Source organism: Sparus aurata, chromosome 5, assembly GCF_900880675.1.
Source record: "Sparus aurata chromosome 5, fSpaAur1.1, whole genome shotgun sequence".
NCBI lineage: Eukaryota > Metazoa > Chordata > Actinopteri > Spariformes > Sparidae > Sparus > Sparus aurata.
Genome location: NC_044191.1, coordinates 14479991 through 14505492, shown reverse-complemented (window position 1 = coordinate 14505492; position 25502 = coordinate 14479991). Strand labels below are relative to the sequence as shown.

The following is a 25502-nucleotide window of genomic DNA, read 5'->3' as shown; positions in this document are numbered from 1 at the left end:
ACAGTGGTCTTTGAGCCACAGTGGATTCATCTTGTTGCAACACAGTGAGTGACCTCATACCCAGGTCTATAATACATTCATGATAGTCACTTATTGAGACCACTGAACACGTTTGAGTCATCATTTGATACGTTTACAGGCTTTTCTCATCGGACTACCTGTGCGTCCTTTAATATCAATAATAACATGCCAATGACCAATCAGGTTCAGAATCAGGAAAGGGAGGGGCATCAGGGGCAGCAAATCAGATGCCAGTAATAACTCTGTACTACATCCACTACTACCCATCCTGCCCCAGGGCGACCACAGCACTGCGACAGAGGGTTCATGTAAAATTCATTGCTGACGATGTCAGACACATGTTGTTTCACTCAGCCTGATTGACTTATCTGCCTTCCATTGGTAGAGCCTTTACAAATATCAATGACACGTGTCAGTCAGTGGGTTTAGGCCCACCAAGCAGCTGTGTGTCACATCATAATCCTCGCTGTCACGACACAGTTACACTGGACTAAAATATCCACTTAACATGCTGTCCATCACTTTTATCTCCGTCAGCTAGTCCTCGCCTTCCTCCCTGCCTGTCTGAGTCTGTCATGTGGAAGCTGAAATATTGCCTCTTAAAATATCACTTTTTTCTCTGTGAAATCAAGGGCAGGGTGTGAGATAGAAACATAATATCTGAAACTCCCAAAGAGCTTCTCTGCATTATTAATGCACACATTTTTAATATGGCTGGTGATCTCCTGACCCCGTGATGTGTTCTGCTCGTTGAACTTCCGTGGACCAGTTCACACATGTCTCCCCTTTACCAACTGGTTCCACAACATCCGGCCTTTGTTATTTATGTGATCAAGGATCGAAAAGTCCCTCCGGGCCGCTTATGAGAATTGGCAGCGTTACATAGAATACAGATTTTTATAATGACTGCTGCAAAGCCAAAACAGAACTTCAGCTGAGTAAAAAGGAATATGTAAAACAGCCTCATCTTTCGCCCGGAGTGGAGGGAATCTGGTGTCTGGTGGCGTCTGCAGTGTTTTTGCCTGGGGGGCTAAGATGAGTTGCCAAGCTAAGACTGAGTGAGAACAACAAAGAGAAGCGAAGAACAAACGACTGCCTCTAATGCACCTCTCTTCTCTGCCCTCTAAGTGTCTGCCAGCAGTAGGGAGGGGAACATGGGTCGGTTTGATTTCACTACAGGTGGGTTGACTGAACACATCTTTTCATGCAGCATGTGTATAAACACCAAGCTGTGAATCGACAGCCATACCTTTATTGTGGTATTCAGACAATTGCATATACGGTACGAAATCTGAAAGAAAAAGTTTTGCTTCAACATAATTACAGAACTATGCATGCATGAAAGCACAAGCAATGTGTCTGATGACTGAACAAAGTGGCACTGATAAACACTCCTGTGGTGCAGCTTTGGCTCAGTGTGACTCTGCAGCAGGAGGACGGCTCGACTTGTTGTGCAACTGATGCTGCATTTCCAGCCAAAGCAACCAGAACTTTTAGTGCCAGGGACAACTTCTCAAGGAACTAAAAGGTTCCTTCAGCAAAGATGTCAAAGCACAATGACCAAAAAACAAACTGGTTTTCAGCAGATTTTTTAAAATGGTGGCTGAAAATAATGCTGAGAAATGTCCGGCACCGTAATCCACGCCACCGAAGCTCCTGTACTTGTGGTCCCTGAACAGGGACTTTTTGGAGGGTAAAATAATGCCCATGCAACTTAATTTAGACACTTGTCCCTGCTGTAGAAACACACTGAGTTCCTCCAAAGGTTGCTATAGTTCCTGGGGAGAGTTCTTGCATTGAAAACCAGTTTAACAGTTACAAAACATGGAATGGATGATTTATTAGGGATATTAGGTTGCAGGATCTAGAACATAAGGAAAAGCATTGAGCTTCACATAGGACATATGGTCTAGGATGCTGCACACTGAAATTAGATTGAAGGAATCAGGACCCAACACACAAATTTATATATGGCAAATGCAAAAGACGATTAAATTTACCCAGTGAAGTGTGAATGAAAATACCTCTAAATCATCTCTAAAACTGCGATGCATAACACACTCAAGCCCACATGCATGCTCATAAAACCGTCTCCAAGACACTTCAGTACACTGACAATGAAAGTTATCTTAACTGATTTATAGTGTGAGATCGTGGCTGTCTTCTTGTTGACTGACACAAACAAACACACACCACGTTACGTCATGGAGGCACTGCCAGTAACTGATATTACGTTTGCTGTCTGTCTGTCTGTGTGTGTGTGTGTGTGTTTGTGTGTGTGCGTGCGTGCGTGCATGTGTGCGTGCCGTGTATGCACATTGGCAGGAAACAGAGCTGAGAGAGTCGATTGTGCCCTCGGATAGGGACTGAGTGACATGAGGAGAATGGTGGTGGTTGGATTTTCGAGGGATGGGGGCTGTTGTTATGGCGCCCCAGGGCCGACTGAAAGACATGTTTTGACATGTGGCCCTTAACTCTCATAATCCAGCTTGATCTGACCACTGTATACAGCCAAAAACCCACTGTATGTGTCAGTTTACCATAACAAGCGTAAACGGAGCAGGAGAGAGATCTCTATTCTACCGATCAATGATTTGATGTGTAAGAATACTAAAAATGTACAAAAAGCTTCTCAAACAAATTTGCTCTGCAGTACTTATGCTGACTGTCAGTTGCTGTTTCAGAATATCCTTTAATGATATCCTTGAACTTCCTCAACACAGAGGTAGTATTTTATTTAGCATAACAGTACTTTAGGTTCATGTTACGGTCATCCCAATTATTTCAACACTGTTTCAGAGAAATCATGTTTTGTCATCATTTTAGTATGACAGATGATTTACTGCAATACACAAGAGCTTCAGCAAAGGAAACAGATCAGAGGTGTAAATCAGAGCTGTCAAGAATCTCTTTGTTGTTGGAGTTGAGACCAAAATATTACGTGATAGTTGCTGAATTCATCCAAATTTGCCCCAGGATATGAATGTAAACTATTTAAAGGTCTTCAAGTGTCTTAAATTAGTACATACTGTACATCCATGTTGACTATCAAGTAGTCTTCTTCACTGGTGCGGTTTTGTGTAGTGTGACACTGACAGGATGTGTGTTGCCTCACTGACGGCCAATCCGAACAGAAGTCTGTTTCCACTTTGAGGAAAATGCTAAATGTATCATCACTTTTCTTAAAAGCTTTAGCTCCCATTTGCTCTGCACAGTTGAATACATCAGAACCTCACAGATTGGATGCTTCTTACTTAAATGCTTTTTGTAAGTGCCATATTATAGGCAACTGGACTTGTTTCCATTTCTCGAAGACGTTCCACCTCTGGTCCATGATACTTCTTCAGTTCTAACTGACTGGAGGGGAGATGCACGATTTAAAACCTATGTGGGATTTAATGGAGTCGCGAGGGTCACACGTGAGTCACCGGCTCAGACGGTGTTCATGTAGGTCGTTAGGGCTAGGTGGCTCCAGGTGTGAATTGTTGTTAAGCTGTCTCGGGAGGGAACTCAGCACTGCATTGCAGGTGGGTGATAAGTTATGTCTTAGGCCACCTCCTCTGTTCAAAGATGCTCGTTCCAGTTTGACATAGATGGATTCTTTTACTCCTCTTTCAAACCATCTGTTTTCTCTGGCTATGATGTTTACATTGATGTCCTCAAAGGAATGTCCCTTCCCCTTCAGATGTCAGTGGACAGCAGAGTCTGTGTTGTGCCGATCGTTTATGGAGAGGTTGTTTTGTCTCCCAAATCTGTGGAGTCATGGCTTCATTTGAACAGCATAAGCTACATAACTCCACTTATGTGTTTTAGTATGTTCACAGACAATCTTTTCATCTTTTGTACTTATTTATAATCCAGGAGAGTCTTGTGTCTGTCCAATCGTTGGGACTAGTCCAAGTGACAGTCACCTTATTTTGTCTGAGCAAACAATGAGGTTGATGTATGCATGCTTGAACTTCTTCAACACTGGATGCCCAGAATAACAACACCCTCTTGTTACAGGAAGTTCTAGTGATAATGCCAGTACTGACATAGAGAACTACAATGTATTTTGAAAGAGCACTGATCTTTACGATGGAATATAATGCGTCTTTAAACTACAGGCCTCCATTTCATTTATTGAGATGGCCGCTGTGGCTTGTCTAGAATTACTGTCAATACAGCAGAGACAGTCTTTCTGTTTAAATCATGTCTGACGTCTGAACTCTTTACAGGTGGCTCTCCAGCTAAATCTTAAGTGGCAGCATTCTCAGAGTTTTTCTCTGAGAAAGGGAACGTAGAAGTGGCTGTTTCTCATTTTGCATAAGGGGGGAGCAGGACCTCTGTCGAGGGCCCTTGGGTGCCCCTAGCCCTAAATTTGAGAACCGGTGAAGTGCAAGAGCCAGAATTGAGCAGCTGCATTTGGTTAATGGCCGAGAACGTGCAGGTAAAAGTAACAGAATAATACCCACTCTATCGTCTTATTTCTTTTTCCTATCCACTGCCCTTCACACATACATACACACATATCTACAACCCCATCCTCCACTCCAACCACCCTTCCCCTTGTCCCCTCTCTCTCTCTCTCTCTCTCTCTCTCTCTCTCTCTCTCTCTCTCGCTCTCTGTCTCTCTGGTGGTGCTTTATGGGTAATGTCGAGTGACACATTTAAGCGGGAGCTGTCAACCCCGTGTATGTACCACTGAATGGCAGAGCCACTGAACGCTGGCGACAGACACACACACACACACACACAATCCACATACATATCCTAACCTCCATTACTGTGTCAAGCGAATACTGCAGAGGCCTCGGTTCAATTTGCTCTCTGAAAGCATCACACACACACATACACACACACACTCACACACCATCCATAAGAAGTAAGTATATACTGTCAAATGCAGACATTCAGACATGCAGCCCTGACCTTGGCTGTTACATGGCCCCTGTTTGTGTGTCCGTGTGTGTGCACTTAGGAAACATCATCTCCCATCATCCCCCCTCCCACTTCCTTTTTCTTTCTATTGGAGCTCAGATCTTCTCTCCTCTCTCTGTCAGCCATGAAGCTGTCAGCGGTGCGTCCAGTGGGCCAAAAGTGAGGAGAAGAAGGAGAAAAGGCAGGCGAAAAAAAAAATCGGGAACATGATGCTCAGCGCTGTCAGAAATCTCCTCTTCTTCGCTGACATTTGGATTTACACATCTCATTTTCCTGAGTGACAAAGTACATAAACACACGCTTCAAGTCGAGGAGCTTGGCAAGCTGCACACACGCACACACTCACACACACACAGCCCTCGCTTTGGCTTTTTGGATGAATTTAAGGAAGGGGAGGGGGATATGACATCTAGTCTTTGATCTATGGAGCTCTCTCTTACTCTCTCTGTGCTGGTGATGAGCGATGAGTCAAGTCAGATGGGGGATTTTTTTTTTTCATTTGGAGCGTTACTGACAGTGGTAATGGGGGGGAGTTAGCCGCAGGCTGCCTTTGTCCTACATAGGACTTCTCCAAGACTCCCTCTTAAACTGTGCGTTCACAGGAAGTGGCTCGGGCTGAGCGACAGACAACCGGTGTCCTTCATCGGCGTCTCGTCTCCACCTCCTCGTCTGCAGCGCTGACAGCCTGAACGATGAGGTGACACATACCTGTCAGCACTGAGCCCGACACACCCTGACAGACACACAAACACCAGCAAGTGGGTGAACACAGACATAAACACAAATACAGTAAAACTTTATCCACACACACACACGCACACACATTATAAGCAGATTTTTAACACACAACTATCCTGACCTGTACATGCTGTTGTGTTCCTCTGTACAACAGTGTGTGCGCATGTGTGTGTTTATATTGGAAGCAGTTGCAGCTGGAGTGTACCAAACAGCACAGCGCCATCTTTATTTGCCTGTTGGATTATTCAGGCTGTTTGACGTGCTACCTATAAATCAGTCACGACTGTCTAGTGAACGCCCTGACAGCCACAAAATCACCTGCAAGTCTATTTACACATGCCAGCAATTTGACTTGCAGCTGAAGCTTTATACAAAGTACATAATGAAGCTGTCAGAGTTATAAACAAGGCAGCAGAGCTCTGCACAGGACTTGGCACAGCAAAGTTTGGATAGTGTCAGAGGAGTTGGACTGATATAATGGTTAGCTCAAATGTCGGGCCAATGTTGGCATTTCATGAAAACAGGATACCAGTCAGTCGTGATAAATGCTCCCTCCCTTCGAGCTTCTGGCCCAGTTTTATTAATCAGGAGGATCACTTCATCAAAAATACCAAGGAGGTGAACAGAATTCTATTTTTTGTGAAGCACTGAAACATTATTAATGTTTTGTTATTTTCATTATTTGAAAGTTACCAAAATGCAAGAAACAAAGTCTCGGTAACTCTGGTGGAGGAGGGCCCCCAGCTCCTTAATTGTAATGATTAAGACTTTTTGAAATATGTTTTACGTCATCTGGATGTGGTCTGATCAGGTATACAATCTGGTGCTTTGTACCATTCTCTCCTGTGTTCATCACTTATCTTTTAACGATCTGGAGGAAAATATACATCAATGATCATCTTTCTAAGTTCCTTGATTTTTTGTTTTTCTTCTGTGAAAACAAAAAAAAGAAAAAAATCGGTAGAAAAAAACACATTTTGAGGAGGACAGAAAAAATAATTCTCTCCGTGTGTGTGAAACTGAGTGAAAACAAAATTCTTCACGGTTACATAATATTTTCCCATGCACGAAGCCAAGTGAAAAAAAGTCATGATAGAAACATTTCTCATGATGCAATTTTTTATGATAAAACAAAATCATGCTTGAAAAAACCCACCAAGATCGTATGTCCTTGACACGGAAGAGAAAATATATTAGATCGGACTTAGAAAATGGATCTCCAGAAAAAAAAAATCATCTTACAAAATAAATAAAAACAAAGGCAAACTCATCTCCTGGCGATGGGAAAGGGGTCAAATGCCTACAGGCTCGTTTTGGAGTAAAAGTGGTATTAGAAGTTACTGAGAGATGGACGGACCCACTCAGAAACCCTCACTGCTCGCTGTTCTTTCTCTCTCCTGCCTGGTTGTTGTGTCACAGCTGGTGTCAATCCAGGCTGCAATTTATAATTTTAAAAAGTCAAACGGATTCAATAAAACATCGAAGAAAGGTCACTGTTCGACTGCACACATTTAAAGAGTTCATCGTCCTCACAAACCCTGCCTTCAAAGGGGAAATGCCTTTGTGCTGGTCTGCTGTCTACAGCAATTAGCACGTATTTATACTGTACAATTGTTGTCCACTGATTACATTCCGGTGCTTTTAATTGCTTTGGGTTTCTGCTCCGTGCTTCTCTAGTGACACACAGGCACAATGAAAAGAAACGGAGGGAACACAAAGAAGATTAAAACTTCGCAATGAGCTTTTTGAAGAAAATATCACCCAGTGTTTATGTTTATGCTCCCATTGAAGTGCATACTGTATTTCCCTGCACAGACACATTACCAATCACTCTAACACACACACACACACACACACACACACACACACAATGTTCAGTGAGGATGTGTGTAAGTGTGGTGTGACAGAATGCCTTAATTATGGATTAATTGTGTCATTAGCAGGTTTCTGCTGTTGCCACCACATTGGGCCTGTCAAGGTTAATTACTGGAACATGTTTATTTGCTGTCAGCCACTGCCGCAAGCTGTCACTTGCATGGAAACACAGACAAACACACACACGGACGCTGTTCACTCAAACAATTCACAGGGCACCTCGTGTCCCTCAAGCCCTCGACATTTTCCTCAGCTCTTTTGTTTCTGCCTCAGCACTCTTTTTACATTTCTCAGTCAGCCACCTCTAGTACAAACACACTGAGATCCCGCAGCTTCCCTCCAACCACTGACGTCACCAGCGGTGGAAATACAGGCAGTACAGCTGCACAAGGGCCCGTCCTGCTTCTCTCAGAAGGACATTAACTAAGGCACTTGATTAGTCCAGTCATAGAACATAGTCCGACCAAAGCAGGTTATATACCTTCAAATAACTATTGCCTGTCATTATCACTATAGAGTGCTGAAGTCAGACTCTTTCCGCTGGACCACCATTGGACCTTATTTGGGAAAAATATTGTACAGTGGTCGATGGGGAGAGACAAATAATTTTTGGATCTCGTGTGAATTGTCCCATGAATCTCCCAGACGATTATGTCAATTTGAAAGATAATTTTCCAAGTCAATAAATTCTAAGTCTGTCATAAAACTAATGGAATTTAAGACTGTGAAAATTCATTATCATAAAGACTACACATGCGTTAGTGACGTCAGCAACGCCAGCAACGCCACCTCCCAGCAGTCTATTTGGTTTCAACAATAGAGAGAAAATGCCTACACGTATTATGTTTAGGATGGTCTTTTTTTAAAGATACAATACGTAAGTATACTTCATTGAAATGACTAAAAACAACTAGATCTTTGTTTTAAATGTTGAGTTGTGTACTAAAATTACCCCAAATGTTTCCACCAAAGTTCCAACCCAAAGTCCACAAGTTTACTCGAGCTAGGTGCGTACTATTTGGTCGCCTATTGTCACTTCCAGGGCAGTGAAGTCAACTAAACATGACCTCATCTGTGAACATTTGTGTTGACATTCCAGTGCATAATACTCGACAATGGAGGGCAGCTCCGCGGATCACTGCTGCAGTCAAGTTGATAAACAGGAGTGAAGATAAATCCATGTTTTAATCCCTAACGTTTGGAAGAAATAACTGAGCTCTCCTCCTGTCCTGCCTCCTCCTGAAATGTGATCATAGCTCTGTAGTTTTAAATCATGCAGTGAATATTGTAAAGTAACACCATGTCACTTTTGTTGTAGCCACACTGACAGAAAAGAAGGTTTATATTTGTATCTTTAGGGGTTAATAGGCTTATCACAGGGGCACTACTCTCTGAGGTACAGCTGTTGTACCCTTGACTTTGGGAAAGTATCTGTACCCTTGTGGTTTGCACCAGTATTGGACCTCTGGTGGCAATTTTATACTTTAATTTAAGGAGATAAAAACTGACCTTTGGAAAAGGGTAGGTTAAGAAAAAAATGCTACATATTTGTACCTTTTACTGCTTGAGAACCCTTTGAAACCTTTTTAGCCCTCGAAAGGGGCATATAGTTACCTTGAGGTCCAGTATTTAACCTAAGGGGGCACATTAGTGTCAGATTGCACCTTAGGGGACAGAAATTGACCCATACTGTACCCCTATTTCTGACAGCATTCTGCTGTTTATCTATTAAAGAGCAATACCTGGTCGTACCAGACTGTAGCAAAGCTACTATAGAAGAGAACAACTGTGCATGGACAGTATTCTGAATATTTTAAAATCAAATATAGATCTCTGCCTGCCTACACTTGTATTTTGAGTGTTATTCCTTTGCCAAATAAGGAGACAAATCACACAATAAAAAAGTAAAAGACACATTTGTAATATATTTGTGATAAATATGTTATAGAAATATAAAAATGTGACATTGTGACAGCCCTAGTTTAGTTATTGTTAACTTCCTAAGAGGAAGAACGCGTTAAAGTGGAAAACACCACATCTTCCAGTTTCAAACTGGTCTGTGCTCACACCTAAAAAATGTAGAATATAGGGTCTGGATAAACAATGACTGCAGGACAGGAAAGGAAAAAATACATCACCACTTTTCAGGGGAAAAATGGTTTACATCACATAAATGACACCTGATGTTGGCACTGCAATACACAACTGTACATTTTGGCCAGTAAATAGAAGAATTAAAAACTTTGGTACATTTTCGATACATTTATTGCATACTTTATTCAAGAAAAACACTAAATGTAGACAAATGAAAATGAAAGGGAATGAATGAGACAAACAATAGGCTCGATGGTGGCATGACATTACAAAAGTAATATTTTCAGGGTAAAGTGCTGAAAAAATGGAGTAGAACTCAACACTGTGTAGGTAGGTATTACATTTGCCTTTTTCCTATTTATTATCATTTTTGAAGTGGCACTATGAAGTTTTAGAGAAGAAATTCAATCTGAATGAAAGTAAAGTCCCCGGACACTGTTTGAAGCTAGAAAGGTGGCAAATGTTTTTGTATATTCAGTTTTAATGGCGAATTTGTTTATTTAGTTTACAAAAGCAGTCAATGAAGAGCTTTCTCTTCGAATTTAAATTTCTTCCCCAAAACTACATATTGCACCTTTAAAAACAGATAACAGAGGCAGAACAGATGTTACAAGAGTGAAGAAGCCAAAGGGTTAGAGAACATTTCAAAAACTGAAGATAAAAAAGACACCATGATGTACCTGGGCTGATCTATAAAGAAATATTAATAAAATAAAGACAAATAAAAGACTAAATGAACAGAGCAATGTAAACCCAACCAGGTGACAATGAACAGTACATTTAGACCCAACCTCTTTGGCGGTTGTGGAGGAGGGTGTCATTTGTAAAATAGTACCGACAATGACAAAACTTGTTTAACTGAGCCTATACAGTACATTGTCTCTGCCACACGAGGTTGGACTTTTTAACAGTGACAAAGATTTTATTCAGAGAATGTTTGTCGTTTGTGGTTAAAAACTGAAGGATAGAAAGAGGAGAGAAAGGAAGCAGGACAGACAAAGAGAGAAAGCGAAAGCGTGGCTGCTTTGATTGATTTCAGCTGTAATCTGCTCACTAACTCATCTCCTGACATCTCTCTCTCTTTCTCTCTCTTTCTCTCTCTCTCTCTCCATCTCTAACAGACTCTCCGTCCATTAAAGCCCAGTCGGGTCCTGGCTGAGCAGCTGTGAAGAGACAAACCATTTATCAGCCTGTCAGCTCTTGCTGCCTGTTATTCCACCCAGACAGACTGCGTGGCTGTCCCAGACCCAATAACTCAGACTGAGGAGACGCACGCATACAGTCCACACATACCGTGACTCATAAAGTATATGTTGAAACACTTTTTAAAGAGAGGCAGTTTTGAAAAGGACACAGCATTTTACACTAAAACTAAAAGTTTTCTGTGCGTGAATTAACAGACTGACGTCCACAGAGAGACAGATGTGTGTTTGTGAGCACACAGTACCGTCTGTGTGTTCACAAACACACCTCAGTGTGACAGACATATATTAATCGTGCTGACAGACTGACTGATGGTCTGAGTGTCACTGTGCTACAGAGCAGCAAAGCCAGCCACCTGCTCCACAGCACAGTGCAGGAAAGATGGACTGAGAGCGCCATCTAGTGCACAAATACACAATCACAGAGTCTACATGAGACCCACGCAGGGATGTTTTAAAGTCATCTCTGCAGTACCGGGAAGTAAGAAGGACGGGTTACGCTTTAGATTGTTGGCTGCCCTGCAGGAACCACAAGTCCTGTAAAAAGCGTACAACAATTGGCGCTTTGCACAATTGCACAAACATTACAATACATCACAACCCAGCCCACTGTGATTCAGTGATCCAAGCTTAAAATCAATCACAATTACCCTAAAATTAGTGCATTTGGTTTCAGTGTAAACCTCCGCGTCAATACATTTAGGCAACAGTGAGTTCAAGCGAGTCTAAGTTTGTTTACCACCCATGATTGTGTGAAATTTACAAGGCTCCAATTGGCAGAAATGGACAGAGTACTCGACCCCAGTACTTGAGTAAGAGTACAAATACTACTGGTCAAAATTTACTCCGTTACAAGTAAAAGTAGCTCAGTCGACATGTTACTCGAGTAAGAGTAAAAAAGTACATGCTTTTAACTTTACTTTAAGTAAAAGTAAGAGTAAGAGTAAATTTCTTATTTTTCACGTCAATGAATTACTATAATTTTCTCTAAATGAATTTAAGGACCTTTTAACTCTTGTTTCTGATAACTGTGTGTGTGTGTGTGTGTGTGTGTGTGTGTGATTCATTATCTATTTTATTCTATTAACTTATATTGTTAGTCACAGTATTACATTTTATTTCACATCTTTCCCAATATTTTCATAACTGTAATTTTGCTTTAGTGACACATGTAAAGGTCAGTGAAGGCCGTTAAGTTGAGTTGAAAGCAGCAGTTTCAGTCTGTAAAACATTTAGGTCCAGCTTTGGTCCATGCAGGCACGTGGAGAACATGCAGATTCCACACAAAACGTTTGAGTGATAAATATGGTCAAATTCAGGTAACAATGATTTGCCTTAAGCGGGATGAGTCTGGATAAAGTTTAAGCTTTTACAAACTTAAACAGACATTTTGACTTGTTAGTAATTTTCTAACATTAATTATTTCTGCATTCCACACGGGTGGCACAGATGCGCTATCCTAACACACTTTTTCACAGCAGACGTTTTGCCATAACAGACGAGATACATTACTTGTTACAATAGGAAAAGCACAGTGACAATACAGTTAGTAACATGAATGATGACTCAGTTCCTTTGGGTTCCCCAGTAACATACTCCAGTTTGCCAGCACGAACAACAACAGGACCACCCCTCAGCAGAAAATGAAAGATCACACGCCAGACAGTAGGTTAACAACTGATTTATTTAACAACAAGTTGTTCCTTTCCTCAAATTTGTGTCAGGGAGGCTCCTGTTTTTGCTGCTGTTCACAGTGTCATTGCAGTCTCATCAGAGAAAATCAGTTGGACGTGCCTAGTTTGATCACAATTTAATCAGCTCTGTTCATCATTTGGGGGGAAAAATCAGTGGTCAACCGCTCTGTGAAGTGTGTTCTTTCATTTTCCGGAGGGTTATAGTGTGTTCCTCCATGCATTTGCCGTTGACTTCAACGCAGCTGTAAACACAGTCTGGCCCCAAAGCGAGATTCAGCAACATAATGACCCGTCCTTCTTTTTTAGGTTCCTTGGTTATGATTGGGTTTTTTGAAGCCACCCTGGCTGTTTTAAGTATGTGAACATCATATCCTGGTTTCAGGAACCTTGATAATGCCTTCACTAAATATGCAGCCGAGTGTAGTCTGACAGAAACCTGGACACTGAGGGATGTAAACACCTTATCCTAGTTCAGGAACATAAAGAAATGAGATGGTGAGGTATCAACACACATCGATCAAAAACCTGGATACTGCTATGATCAGGGAAGGAAATGAATAACTGTGTTTTTCATGTTCCATGTAAACACCATACCTCCGATATGCTCAAAAACAAGACTCAAAACCCGGATACTACTGCATGTAAATGCACTAGGAATGCACAATACATGTCAGACCAATACATTATAAGCCCAATATTGGGAAATGTATGTTATTGGCTATTTATCATTTTAAGTGGAATTCTAGTTGATAAGTAGAACCGATAATATGAAGACAAATTACCTTCATTGATCTAACAAGTGCAGCATTAACACATTCTGATTCAGCAGCTGGTTTCATCCTGGTTGGGTTGCAAACAAACAATTTTCATAAAGAAGGGGGAGAACAAGTGCAGGATGCTGTGCTCATGACATCAAACTGCTGCATCAGGGGAGAGCCAGGCTGGACGTGGTCACCGGGGAAGACATTTTTAGGAAGACAATGTGATTTCAGTTTACACTACTGAAAAAATTACTTAGTGATACTGGGATATGGGTGAATAAATGCAATAAAAGTCTAATTAAATGTTTCACATAATTGTAGGAACCAAAAATATAAATAAAACACTAAATAAAAATTCAGAGATGTCACAGAATAAACAATCAAGTGAAACACTAAAATATCCCTAATCAAAGAGTGGTGTAAATACATTTCATTTCAGAAGAGAGGTGGGTAAACGTCAACAAATGTTAGAGCTGTGGCAGATTAAATCATCCATTTTTTCTCACTTAATCTCAGCCTTTTGTACCCTCTGGTGTGCATAAACTATAGGGTATGAACTTATTTCTAAAACAGAAAAATGTCAACCAGCTCCTGAAATTCCTGTATTTTTCTACATGATGTATAAACTAGTGTCTCTGTATTTAAGTCCAATCATGCAGGACTTGAGTTTATAGTCTGAGCAATAGACATTGTGCACCTTAATGACCAAGACAAATTCCTTGTTGGTGTAAAATCTGTCATGGCAATAAATCGGTTTCTGATTCTGATGGTGGTTTCTAAACACCCTCCTTCACCTTTAAAGAAATAACATTCAGTTTAAAAAGGTTTTCAAAATCAGTCTCTCAATGAAAGGCGCAAAAATGTCTCCTATAATAACCCTTCATGAGAAAAAAGGAAAACAAACACTGCATGGTTTATGTGCATTAGCATTTTAATTGGACAAAGCAAGAAAACATTGATTACAGTAGCAGAGTCATCAGTTCTTAGGGCTAACACCTTTCTAAACAAAAGGGTCTGAAAATGTCTGTAGGCACTGCCTAATTAAAAAGAGTATCTTGTCAGGTAAAAGAAACCAGCTCTATAAGGCAACAGTTACAATGTAGGCCTCCCCATTTCTCTGGCAAAAGAGCAAGTGTAAAGGTTGAATCCACTCAGATTTTTGATATAAAATACTGGCGTTTCAATAGATATTTAAAAACCATCACAAGTGTCAAACATGTTCACCCTTTAACATTTAAATTGTGTTAAATTTTAAATATGCACTGCATGGCAATGCCTTCTTATCCCTGCATGGAAGAATCATGTGTTTGCACTGTGCCAGCGTCACATTTGATAGTGCCACTCTGCTACGTACAATGTTGGAGTTAACTGTCGAGTTATCAAAACAAAAAAGAAAGCAAGCACCCACAGTTAACAGTAGCATTTTTTTTACTTACATCGTTTCAAATGAATGAATGGTTATTTACATGTGGCGAAAAAATTTGAGGCTGTCCGAAAGATATGAAGGAGAAATGGAATGCAAAAAAAAAAAAAAAGAAAAGAAAAGAAAACACTCTTGGTATTCAAATTTGTCCAAGTACAAGAGAGGAAAAACTGTGCAATATTTATCTGCCCTTACAGAGAAACAGCAGTGGCAACAATCCCTGCAATTGATTTTAATCCAAGAGAAAATGAGAACAAATTAAACAGATTTCCATTCCTCAAATAATAACTAATGTTTATAACTTAGCACGACTCAGACTTAAACAGTTTCTTTAAAAAAAATGACAAACCTCTCGGTGGCTGTGCGAGAGGAAAGATGTGAAAATGGAAGCAATTTGTAAACCCCCCCCCCCCCCCCCCCCCCGCCCAAAAAAAAAAAAAAATCCAAAATGTTCTCCTTTACAGTTTTATACTCATTTACAGTTAACTTAAAAATGGTAAGAGCCCTGGTTCATGGCCAGTCTTGCCTACCACAAAGGGTGTAAATACCTGTGTGGGTCAAATCACTCCACCCTGGCTCCCGTTACCTCAACCCCCCCCCCCCCCAATGAAATCCCATTTACATCTCCTAGACGTCAACCTTCCCATTAGGTTCCACATCCCAGTAAAAGTCTTAGTCCTGCCACAAATGGAGGCGGTGTTACACAGCCCTGCAGGGCACCTTACAGCCAATAAGAGGCTGATGGTTGACAAATCTCCCACCCTGCCCACTTATCAGTGTGTGGGGTATCCTGTGGCTCCCATACCGGGCTGGTTGGCTAGCATACTCCCATTCAATCCCTGTGTAGGCTCCATAACCCCACCGTTACTGATGGCGCTCATGCCAGTCCACCCAGCACTGGCCGGTAAGTGACTGCAAAAAACGAGGTAAAGAGAGAGAGGGAGAGAGAGAGAGAGACAGAGAGGGAGAGACAGAAAGACAAAATGCCAGCAGGTTAGAAGAGACAAGGCGAAAGAGAGCAAAAGGGACGGTTTATATTAGAGCTACTAGAATCTGGACAGGCTGGAATGAGAACAAGAAGGCAAACAGAGTTATCAGAAGATGTGAGGGTGAGGCAGGCTGGGCAAAAATCAAGCTAGCAAAAAAAAAAAAAAACAGAAAGTGGAGGCTCTTTGAAAGGTTCAAAGGTAAGTGTAATTTGATTAAACATGGGTGGACAAGCAGAAAAAGAGCATACAGGCTAAGCGCGGCGAGCTAAATAGTCCTTTCTACACCCCCCCCTCCCATCTGCCACACTGTATACAAGAATGTAGATTATCTTCATGATCGTATCTGGTCATGTGTGCATCTGTCCGCAGCTAATCTCGCATTCTACCTGACAATCAAACCAAAATATTTTGTGCACTTGTATGACTGTATGGCTCAAGGAGCTCTAATGATTGCAGCGATTCACAATATTCAAAAAACCTGTTTTATTGACTGCTAACTTCTCACTCCTCGGCTCTGACGTCATCTGAATCCCCATGTATGCATAAACCATCCCCCCCGCCACCCACCTAAACTAATTATTTCTTTGATTTTGAGACCCACACCTACATGTTATTTCACTGCAGTTCTACCGGTCCCCGTAGGCGATATCGTTTTTTTAAATTCATGTCGAGAAACATGAGCTCCACGGGTGATTCTCCATTGTGTGCGAGTGTTTTCTTTAACACTCACACATAGATCATGAACAGAGAGGCTGCTGTCGTTAATTTCACATTTCCATGCGAACAGCCATGTTTACTGCAGCAAATATTGTGGCACATTTAAGCAGTAAAAATTTAAAGTTGTAGTTATAAACTCGACAGGAGAGAGGAAACTCTCCAGAGGAAAACATTTTAACTTTAGCCTCCAAACAATGTCACTGTAAGAACCTGGACTGGATTAACATTTAATACTGACCGATCCTATCGGCATGTTGGGAGATTCAAATAATCAATGAAGTAAAGCTACAGTGTCTTGTGCATAAATGCACAGTGTCTCTCTTAATGGGGTGACACATTCATTGTTCCTGCTGCAGGGGGAATTGTTGCAGCTAATGTAAATATTATTTTCCTCATTAATAACATTAGTATATCTGCAGTTTATCAGAATATTACATTATTATTAGACCTGGCCCATCTGATATTCTTATATAACTGCAATCGGTGCATCACTGCCGGATGGAAATGTGCACTTTACTGAGTGCACTCTTCTAGTTCCTCTTGCAACACTTCTACATTTGGCCACAAAGCATAACAAAGAAATAATTAAAATCTCTCCTAATTCACATGATGTATTTTAGGTCTTGTATCATTCATGTGATACAACAAAATTCTATGTTCAGTGTGGAGATATGACAGCTTATACAGGATTAAGTTTCATCTTCAAAATTCAAGTCAAGAGAGGCCGAGCCTCTGTCACAGGAATTGTGCATTCACTGTACATTCCACAATCAAACACACTATCGCTGCTTTCGTTACGTCACACCTTTGTACAGAGCCTATTCACACAGCTGGTCACCAAGAATTTTAGACTGTCAACAACATATGGCCTCTCCTTTATTTTTCTTGGATGCACAAAACGTCACTGCACATAGGCTGTCTAAATTAAAACAAAATTTGATAACAACCTACAAATGATATTTAACATGTCCTACTGACATTTAGATACAGATCAAATCCTCAAAGTATATGTAAAAATAGATCAAAGAAATCAAAAAGGAAAATAATGTAAAAAGCTATGACATGAATGAAGACATACAAAACAACTGAACAGCCTTGAAGAACACAGTCCTTAAACACAGCAGGTAATCTTACAAAGAGGAAAATTAATTGTTCAAAATCTATCCCCCAGGTTCGGACAATGAGTGAAATCTTTGTTCTGAGCTTTTAGCATGTATCTGTCTAGTTCAGTCATTTTAGTCAATTCTCTTTTAATGTATTGAAATTCAAAGAAATAAGCTTTTAGCTAGTTTAGGGCAGTTTTCTTACAATCACTGAGGAAACAGACTACAGTTTTGAACCTATAAATCAAGTGACAAAAACATTTTGGAACAAAACCCTTAAGTTATTAGGATGTGCTATGCACAGTGGGCAGTGATGACACACTGAGGCATGTTTAACGACAAAATTAAAGTTCAGATTGTTCTGTATATGTATATGTCTGTGTGCTTATTTCTCAATCCTCTTAAGATGAGCAAGGTGAGGGGCTGGCGTGGGGAGGAGGGGGGATGTGGGGTTGGAGGAGGGAGGTCATGGCCCCCTCCTGTGGCCAGAGCTGGCTCTTGCTGCCCCGGTCTTGAAGGGGTACTCTGGTGGTGCTGGAGAGGAGGCGGTGAAGGGGAGCCCTGTGCACACCGTGCTACTTACTTGAAGCCCTGCTGGTTCCAAGCCTGGCCGTAGACATTGTAGGTGGGGACCTGCCACCCATTGGGGACGTACTGGCTGATCTGGGGCCCGTTGCCGTACCATTGGCCCCACTGGCCATAGGGCTGAGCTGCAGGGAAGCTCATCTTGTTCTGCTGTAGGGCAGAGTACAACCAGCATTAGCAGTGGACCAATTGTGGGCCTGGCCGATTATCAGTGGTAAAGTAGCAGAAAATCCAAATACTCAATTAAAGTAACTCAGAACTGTACTTAAGAACATTGCTTCAGTAAACTGTATTTCTGTTTGTTTAATCACTGGTTGTTTGACATGATCAACAGTCCCAAATATCGGTTTTCAGACTCCTAGATTTCTAATAATCTGGACTGGCCCTGGAAAAACCGAATCAGTGGAGCCCCAACTAGTGTGACTTCAGTACGATATAAGGCAGCAGTTCTTCCATGGAAGACATTAAACACTTCTTCCACTACCAGGAAACTCAAAATTATAGGCCAAGAAAAGAAAACTGTGTTTTCTTCAGAGTTAACCAGTACTCCTTTCTTACATAAATTTAGATATATAAATATTTCAGCTGTCACTCAAATATGTATCCATACAGGGAATGTTAATGGCTTTGTTTTCCCTCTAGGAACTTGCAAAACTTCTAGATGGATAACTGACTGGATAAATATTAGGTCATCATGTGATGACAAAACAAATGCTTCAATTCCCCCCCCACCCACCCCCGAGTATGTCGGTGGGAAGAGCACAGCTTTTACAGCCACAATGAAATAGTGAAATATGTTTATTTTTATTACTTTTTCATCTGGAACTTTATGCTCAAAATTCATGCACCATTTTCTCCCAGATCAGTGTCATCATTGCAATGCACTTGAATAACCACTGGCTGTTTAATATAACACTCACATGCAATTAAATCAAATGAAGGGGTTTCAAATTGATGGCATAAGTGAGATGATAGAAAGCAGCACTAGCTTGTTTATTGTGTCCCATAGACTTCAAAGAGGACATCAACCAGTGGGCATTTGCTTTATACAGCATGTACAGTTTATGGCTTCCTTACCTGGGGCATAGGCATCTGCTGCATCGGGTTCATCATGTCCGGGGTCTCTTTACCCCAGTAGCATTTGACTATGTGGCCCTCTATTGAGGTGCCATTCACTGACACAATGGCATGGGCTGCTGACTCATGGGAGTTAAACCTGGACAAAAACAGAGCGAGACTAAGGACATGCTGAACCTCATTTCATTCGTATTTACTCAGCAGTGGTTTCCACAACGGTGCTGGAGATCTGTTCTGATGACAAACAATGACTGTTTATTACAAGGACAAAACTCAAACATACAGAACAATTAATTCTACAATGCAAGTATCCAACAGGCATTACAATTAAACAAGGTAGTGTTTCTCCAGCAAGGTCCTCACTGTTGAGAGCATTGCAGATTGTCTCTCCTTCCTTTTGGTAAACTCTCCCTAAACCAAACTGTTCATTCCTTGCCTGGAATAGATCAGGATCAGGAACTAGTTCGTCCTACTTTGACCTTGTTCTCAAGAAAAGAAAAATATGAAACTCCCCACACACCTCACAAATGAATAGCCTTTGTCCGGGAAAACTCTGATTTCCATGATTTGTCCAAAGGGAGAGAAGGTCTGTCTCATCAGTTGCTCTGAAAGCCAAACAGAAAGGGAACATCAGATAGTGTTTCTATGTGGGCTCATAAAAAACATTTGCTGCATCAGAGACTTGCATTCTAACACATTCAGGTACGAGTGTCTAGTTGGTTGTACATTTCAATTCATAGGCTGGTCACAATTTTGCCGTTAACACCACAGGGCTTTAGGATGTCCTCTCTGAGCATAATAACCTGAGCTAAAATGTTGTAATGAATAATAAATAGATAGCACAGACTTTACTTAGGCCATGTCCACACGTAACAAAACGATCCCCCCCGTCTTCCTTGGCATCGTTTCAAGAATATTTGCGTCAAAATGCACCGATTGTAAATGACTCAACACGCTTTAGTTCATATTCCAGGCCTTTAGGTGGCGCTTGAAATTCAACAAAAACGTAGAAGAAGAGACGGAGCATGCACATAAAGCTTGTGGGCTGTATACGAACAGACAGTAGAAGGAGAAACCAAACCCAAATGATGTGGCGTATGTGGTTGTCTATAATCCTTTTTTGTTCAGCATAGTGGCAGAGAACAAAATATTTTGCCCTAGTAACCACAATAGGCTCAATATCTTCTGCAGCACGAACACAAGCATATAGTCTGCCATTGTTGTTGTTGTTATGAGACGTCGCAGGGTTAAGAGGTCTAAGTCTAGAGGTCAAGGGGTGGAGTGATGGCATTATCGATACGCAAAGTATGCAGATTCGCTGTCCACACAAGAAGGCAAGGACAGCGTTTTCAAATCTTTCCACCCTGACACCAGGTTTCAAAAAAAGTGCATTTACAGGATCCATTTGGACGAACGGCCAAAACGTTTATACACAAAAGCGTTTCCATGTGGATGGTCCCTTAATCTTTTAATTATACCAATAATTCCCCTGAAGAGACAAAACCACTGTTGAATTAATCCTGTCCACAGCATGACATCATTTATGTCTACGTACCACAGAACTCTGTCATTCAAAACCTCTAAGAAGAAACATGCTAACAGTTTGGGACACATATTCTTTTACTGAGATGAACCAGTCAAGTTCATAATGAAGCAGCCCTTTAACTCTCTCAAAAATACAGCATCTCTGACAAAGACAACCACACTTGGAATACTCTGGGTCGCTATTTTTTGATCACACTGCTTTGTTAGTTTGACAAGCTGAGAAGGATATAGTGTAGTTGTGTTTGCCCTACATCTGCTGAAGACTTCCTTGGCAGGAAGCTTGGGGCTTCTTCCAAGAAAATGTAACATTTTCCAACTAAAAAATATGCTCCTGCACTTCATTTTGGAGCATTATTATAACTAAACATGTGTACAAACATTTGTAAAAGTTGAAGCACTAAACTTGCTATAAAGTCCATGGGGAAAGACTACAGCCCTTAGATCTTGGAATTGTCAAATAATAAGGGTTAACTCTCTCCACACATTTCACATTTTTACTGGAAATTAATATTGGTTCAAAATGTTGTCTTCAGACTCCTTCATTTCTAATAATCGGTATCAGCCCTGAAAAAGCGCCATCAGTCGATCCCTAATACTGATGGTAGCAATGATATTTCCGTACCTGTCAGTCCTGTGCTGACTCCGCCACAATACACAGTGCAGTTACTGGGGCTGGACTGATTCACTACTTCATCAAAGGATAGGTGCTTGGAGTTATCTGCCAGGAGAAGACAGAGACATTGTGACTGTTAATACATGAATCCAACATCCTGTGTAAACAAGAAAAACATATACATTTATCACAACTCACTTTCATAGGTGGTCTTTGGAGCAGGAGGCTTTCTTGTGGCCCAGTTAGTTCGAATCTGTCTGCCTCCTAACCACTGACCCCCCATCTGCTGAATGGCATTCTCTGCATCCTGGAACAAAGAGAAAATTTGTGTTATTCCTTCAAGCTGGAGTCTAATGACGTAAAAATCTAAAATACATATCTTTAGAAACACAGAACACAGTAATGTGTGTGAAAATGTCTGATGCAGCTTCAAAGACATCCTTAATGTTTTACATAAAGACAGAGGTAAGTGTAATAATTTGGTCAGTTAACTTGGCTCTGTACAAACCCATTTGTTGAAGAAAGACACAAAGCCATAGCCTTTAGATTTCCCTGTAGCCATATCCTTCACAACACGAGCATCTCTGTGGACAAACAGACCAATAGGAGCATATTAAAAACATGCAGCAAAACGCAATGCTTGACAGCACTAAAAGCGTGAAAGAGTAACAGTTCAGTCTTCTTCAGTAACTCTCAAATTGAAATGATACATCTTATTCCAAAGGGCAAACTCACCATTTATTCACCTACACAAGACATGCACAATTTGTTTCCTTGTAGGTTTTTTAGTACGCTTCCCCATTAATTTCCCATCTAATCTTAATCAGTCTTTGTCATCTTTGTCAGTAAAGCTTAATACTTACGATATCCTGCCAAACGGACCGAAGGCAGCTTTGACGTCTTCTGTAGTTATTTCTGGGCTTAGGTCTCCAACGAAGACATGAAAATGATCTATGGGGGGGAACAGAGTTCAGACATACCATATGTTACAATACATATTGTATTTAAAGCTATTATACGTCTTCCGTGATTGCGATATTCAGCCAAGAATTGCTGATTTTAATCGCAGTCTGTTAAAAGAGGAAGGAGATAAAGGACAGCCATCTCTGTAAAACCACATTCCAGACAAGTTAAATTACTACAGTACCAATCACACATTTTAACACTTTCACGTGAAACAGGCTTTTCCCATGTATTAATGTCATCAAATATCCCCATTGAAGAGCACTTGTACTCACTACTTGTGTCTTTTTTCTGGCTGGTTGGCGTCGTGGCCCAGTTGACTTTGACCTCCTGCACAGAGGGACAGAGAAAGAACAAGGCAGGTGGGGTATGTTTACATCATTTACAGCAAAAACTGGTGATCTCCACTATAAGGGGGTTTGATTTAAGGTCTGCCTACTTAAAGAGATAAATCGACTTTAAAAAGAGACGTAAAAATGTATCTGATTTGGTGCCCTCGTATTAGTATACGTATTAATCTTGCTGCAATCTTAAGATCTAAACTTAACAGAAAACACACTGCAGCTGGCCTGTAAAACTGGATGTAGGAATTTCTTAGCAAAAGGCTTAGCGTATGACCATATATACTTATGTGGGAATCAATGCCATGTTGAAATGTTAGAAAGGGAGTCATAAGCCAATAATAACAGATGCAGATATAAGTGAACTACCTAATGTGGCTGCTGGGTTCAGCGCCACAATCGTGTGAATTTCCGGTTCTGTTCTAGCACTGAATACAGACCCTCAACTCATTATTATTCCATCCAGCACCATTTTAATATTCTTTTACAAGGCCCTGGGGTCTTTTAAAAGTTGTAGATTAAATTGTTCACGCTCTGTTGTCCTAGGTAACCTTAAAATCTTTGTGTCAAGCTTCTCCCAGACTTTGTTGTGCTATCTTTCTTATGCAGCTTACATGGTCGTGAAAGATTAATTGACAGGCCAGCACTAGCTTCTTCAGTTGACCCCTGAATTGTACTTCTATTCATGAATGTACAAATGCAGATTAAGACTGTGACTCAGATACAAAGACTTATCTAAATAATGTCATAAATGCTAGCAATGACCTTTTCTGTTGTGGTTTTTATAGGAAGGCACAGATCCTCAATTCCCCATACCTGAAGACCACCTGTCCCCACTCACCCTGTAGACACGATAGCTTACCTTACCCATTATTTTCCTTCCATTCATGGCTGCCAATGAGGCAGCAGCATGCCTGTGGTCATAGAACTCCACAAAGCAGTACGGATCATTTCCAGCCGTCTGTCAACGGAAACAAGACTGATATCAAGTCCACAGCAAAGGTGACAATTTAGTCACTGCACATGACATGAGCCACCTACTGTAGTTTCGGGGCTGACTGTAGTTTGTTAGGCCTGATATAATAGACTCGGAGAGGAAAATCAACACCAAGCACATATGTAGAGGAACACTACCTTTCAGGGTGAGTGTTGAATGCCTACAGTGAAATAACATACACCAGAGAGGATGACACTCACATCAACTATCATTTTACAGCTCTTGCAGGGTCCTATCTGTGTGAAGACCTGCAGAATAAGGGGCTCGGTGACATCCCTGGACAGATTCCCCACATACCTGCAAACAAGGAGAGGGATGGGGGAATTGAGTCTTTGTCAAACAGGAAGTAGCATGCAAACAAAGGCTAGTTAACCGGGCTAGCTAGAACCCACAACAATTCCTTATATTTACATAAAAAACGCCAACGATAGTGGACTACATACTATAAAAGAAAGTCTTAATTTGGAACAAAGAACTCGGGTATGGTCATTCCCATGCTGTAGCTGTCCCGGGCCGTCTTCCCGAGCGTTGACGTGGCTTGTCTGCCAGCTAAGTTAGCTAAAGATTACGCTAGCCGGTTAGAAAGGGCCTCATGCTAGCCAAGTGTGTTGGCAACAACGGTACTTTCTAAAAAATTACATTCCTCCCGTAATGGAATAGCTCACGCCTGTCAATTTTTAATAAAAGGCGACTATTTCGTGACTACAGCTATCGTTTATTGAAACGTGTGCATTTTGAAAGAGGGGACTGGCTAGCTGCGTTTGCATCTTTAGCTAACGTTAGCATTAGCAAGCCCTGCAGTTTCATTTTCAGGCGAGTTACGGTTCCGTCTATTTATACGTCTAAATCAAACAACTTCACGCTCATCTCGATGATACGATCGGTCTTATTACAGTTGTAAACGTCCCCATTGTTGCAATGAAGTGATAGCGCAAACAAAATGCCATTTTGTAGCTAAATCGCAAGGTTTTACAGTATTTAATTGAAACAACAACGTGGAAACATTTCGGACGCGCCGTAGTTACACGGAGCCTTCCCTATCCAGGACATAGACAGGGCCGCTGTTACTCACAAGGTTCTGGGTTGATCGTCCTCCATCGTAAAGGTTTAGTGGTCGCGTCCTGAGAGGTCTTTAATCCAAGGTCATACAAATGGTTTATGCTGAACTTGGGCGACCACGAACGTAAAGGCTATATCTACAATTTAATGATAAATCGGTGGCCGACTCTGCTCACACACACACACACACCGCAGACAGCCTCAGTCTGATGCAAACAATAGGAAGTTGAAGATGGCGGAGGAGCGGCGTCAGCAGCGTCAACCTGCGCGCTGAAATGAAGCCAAAATCAAGCGCTCTTTCTCCCACACAGAGATGTGCATCCACATCTGTAAGGCTTGAGCTAAAAACACAGAGTTTTGTTGCTTTTGATAACCGTGCACAATAAGATTTTCCATCAACGTGGTCCTAGCTTTATCGACAAAAGAGTGTAGACGTTAGAGGAAATTACAGCTGGACACATCTGGGAAATTAATATTACCCAGCTAAGAGCTGGAAGGCAACCTGAAACACATTTGGTTAATTAAAACCTCACCGTTTATATTCGTTCAGGCCCATCAATTGGTGTAGTATTACACCTTTTTCATGAGCATTTTAGTTTAAGCGTTAAGAAAAATACGTGCGCCGCCCGGGAATCGAACCCGGGTCGCAAGAATGGGAATCTTGCATGATACCACTACACCAGCGGCGCCGTTGTAGATGTGATCATATTAAGAGATACTCAAATTACTGTATCTAGATTTTGGGAGCAGAGGGATGATAGGATTTATATGCAATCTCATATGGG

The 25502-nt window shown here is 41.2% G+C and overlaps 1 protein-coding gene and 1 non-coding gene across 3 annotated transcripts; both read right to left on the bottom strand.

Moving 5' to 3' along the window:
- Positions 1-15172: 15172 nt before the first annotated feature.
- On the bottom strand, positions 15173-25001 carry LOC115581832 (nucleolysin TIA-1). 2 transcript variants are annotated; one of them, XM_030417280.1, is made up of 12 exons: positions 24731-25001; positions 23859-23955; positions 23524-23622; positions 22596-22650; positions 22221-22308; positions 21866-21941; positions 21556-21664; positions 21367-21462; positions 19720-19804; positions 19200-19338; positions 18121-18269; positions 15173-15640 (listed from the first exon to the last, which is right to left on the bottom strand). In XM_030417280.1, exons 1-12 carry the CDS (start codon positions 24754-24756, stop codon positions 15502-15504), a joined length of 1158 nt encoding a protein of 385 aa, XP_030273140.1. In that variant the 5' UTR covers positions 24757-25001; the 3' UTR covers positions 15173-15501. The 2 variants fall into 2 exon arrangements, with proteins under 2 accessions (XP_030273140.1, XP_030273139.1); XM_030417279.1 differs by having other exon boundaries at positions 18121-18272; positions 24731-24993.
- A 334-nt stretch (positions 25002-25335) lies between these two features.
- trnag-ccc (transfer RNA glycine (anticodon CCC)) lies at positions 25336-25406 on the bottom strand. The gene has a single exon. It is a non-coding gene; the product is annotated as a tRNA-Gly (tRNA).
- Positions 25407-25502: the final 96 nt, after the last annotated feature.

What these genes read in the sequence shown, in the direction of transcription:
- LOC115581832 (XM_030417279.1), bottom strand. Translation starts at nt 24,756, where the DNA reads ATGGAGGACGATCAACCCAGAACCTT. An exon ending in AGTCAGCACAGGACTGACAG is followed by an intron (nt 19,805 to 21,366) that starts GTACGGAAATAT and finishes TTTGGCTTTCAG; the next exon opens with AGCAACTGATGAGACAGACC. An exon ending in TGGAACCAGCAGGGCTTCAA is followed by an intron (nt 15,641 to 18,120) that starts GTAAGTAGCACG and finishes CGTTTTTTGCAG; the next exon opens with TCACTTACCGGCCAGTGCTG.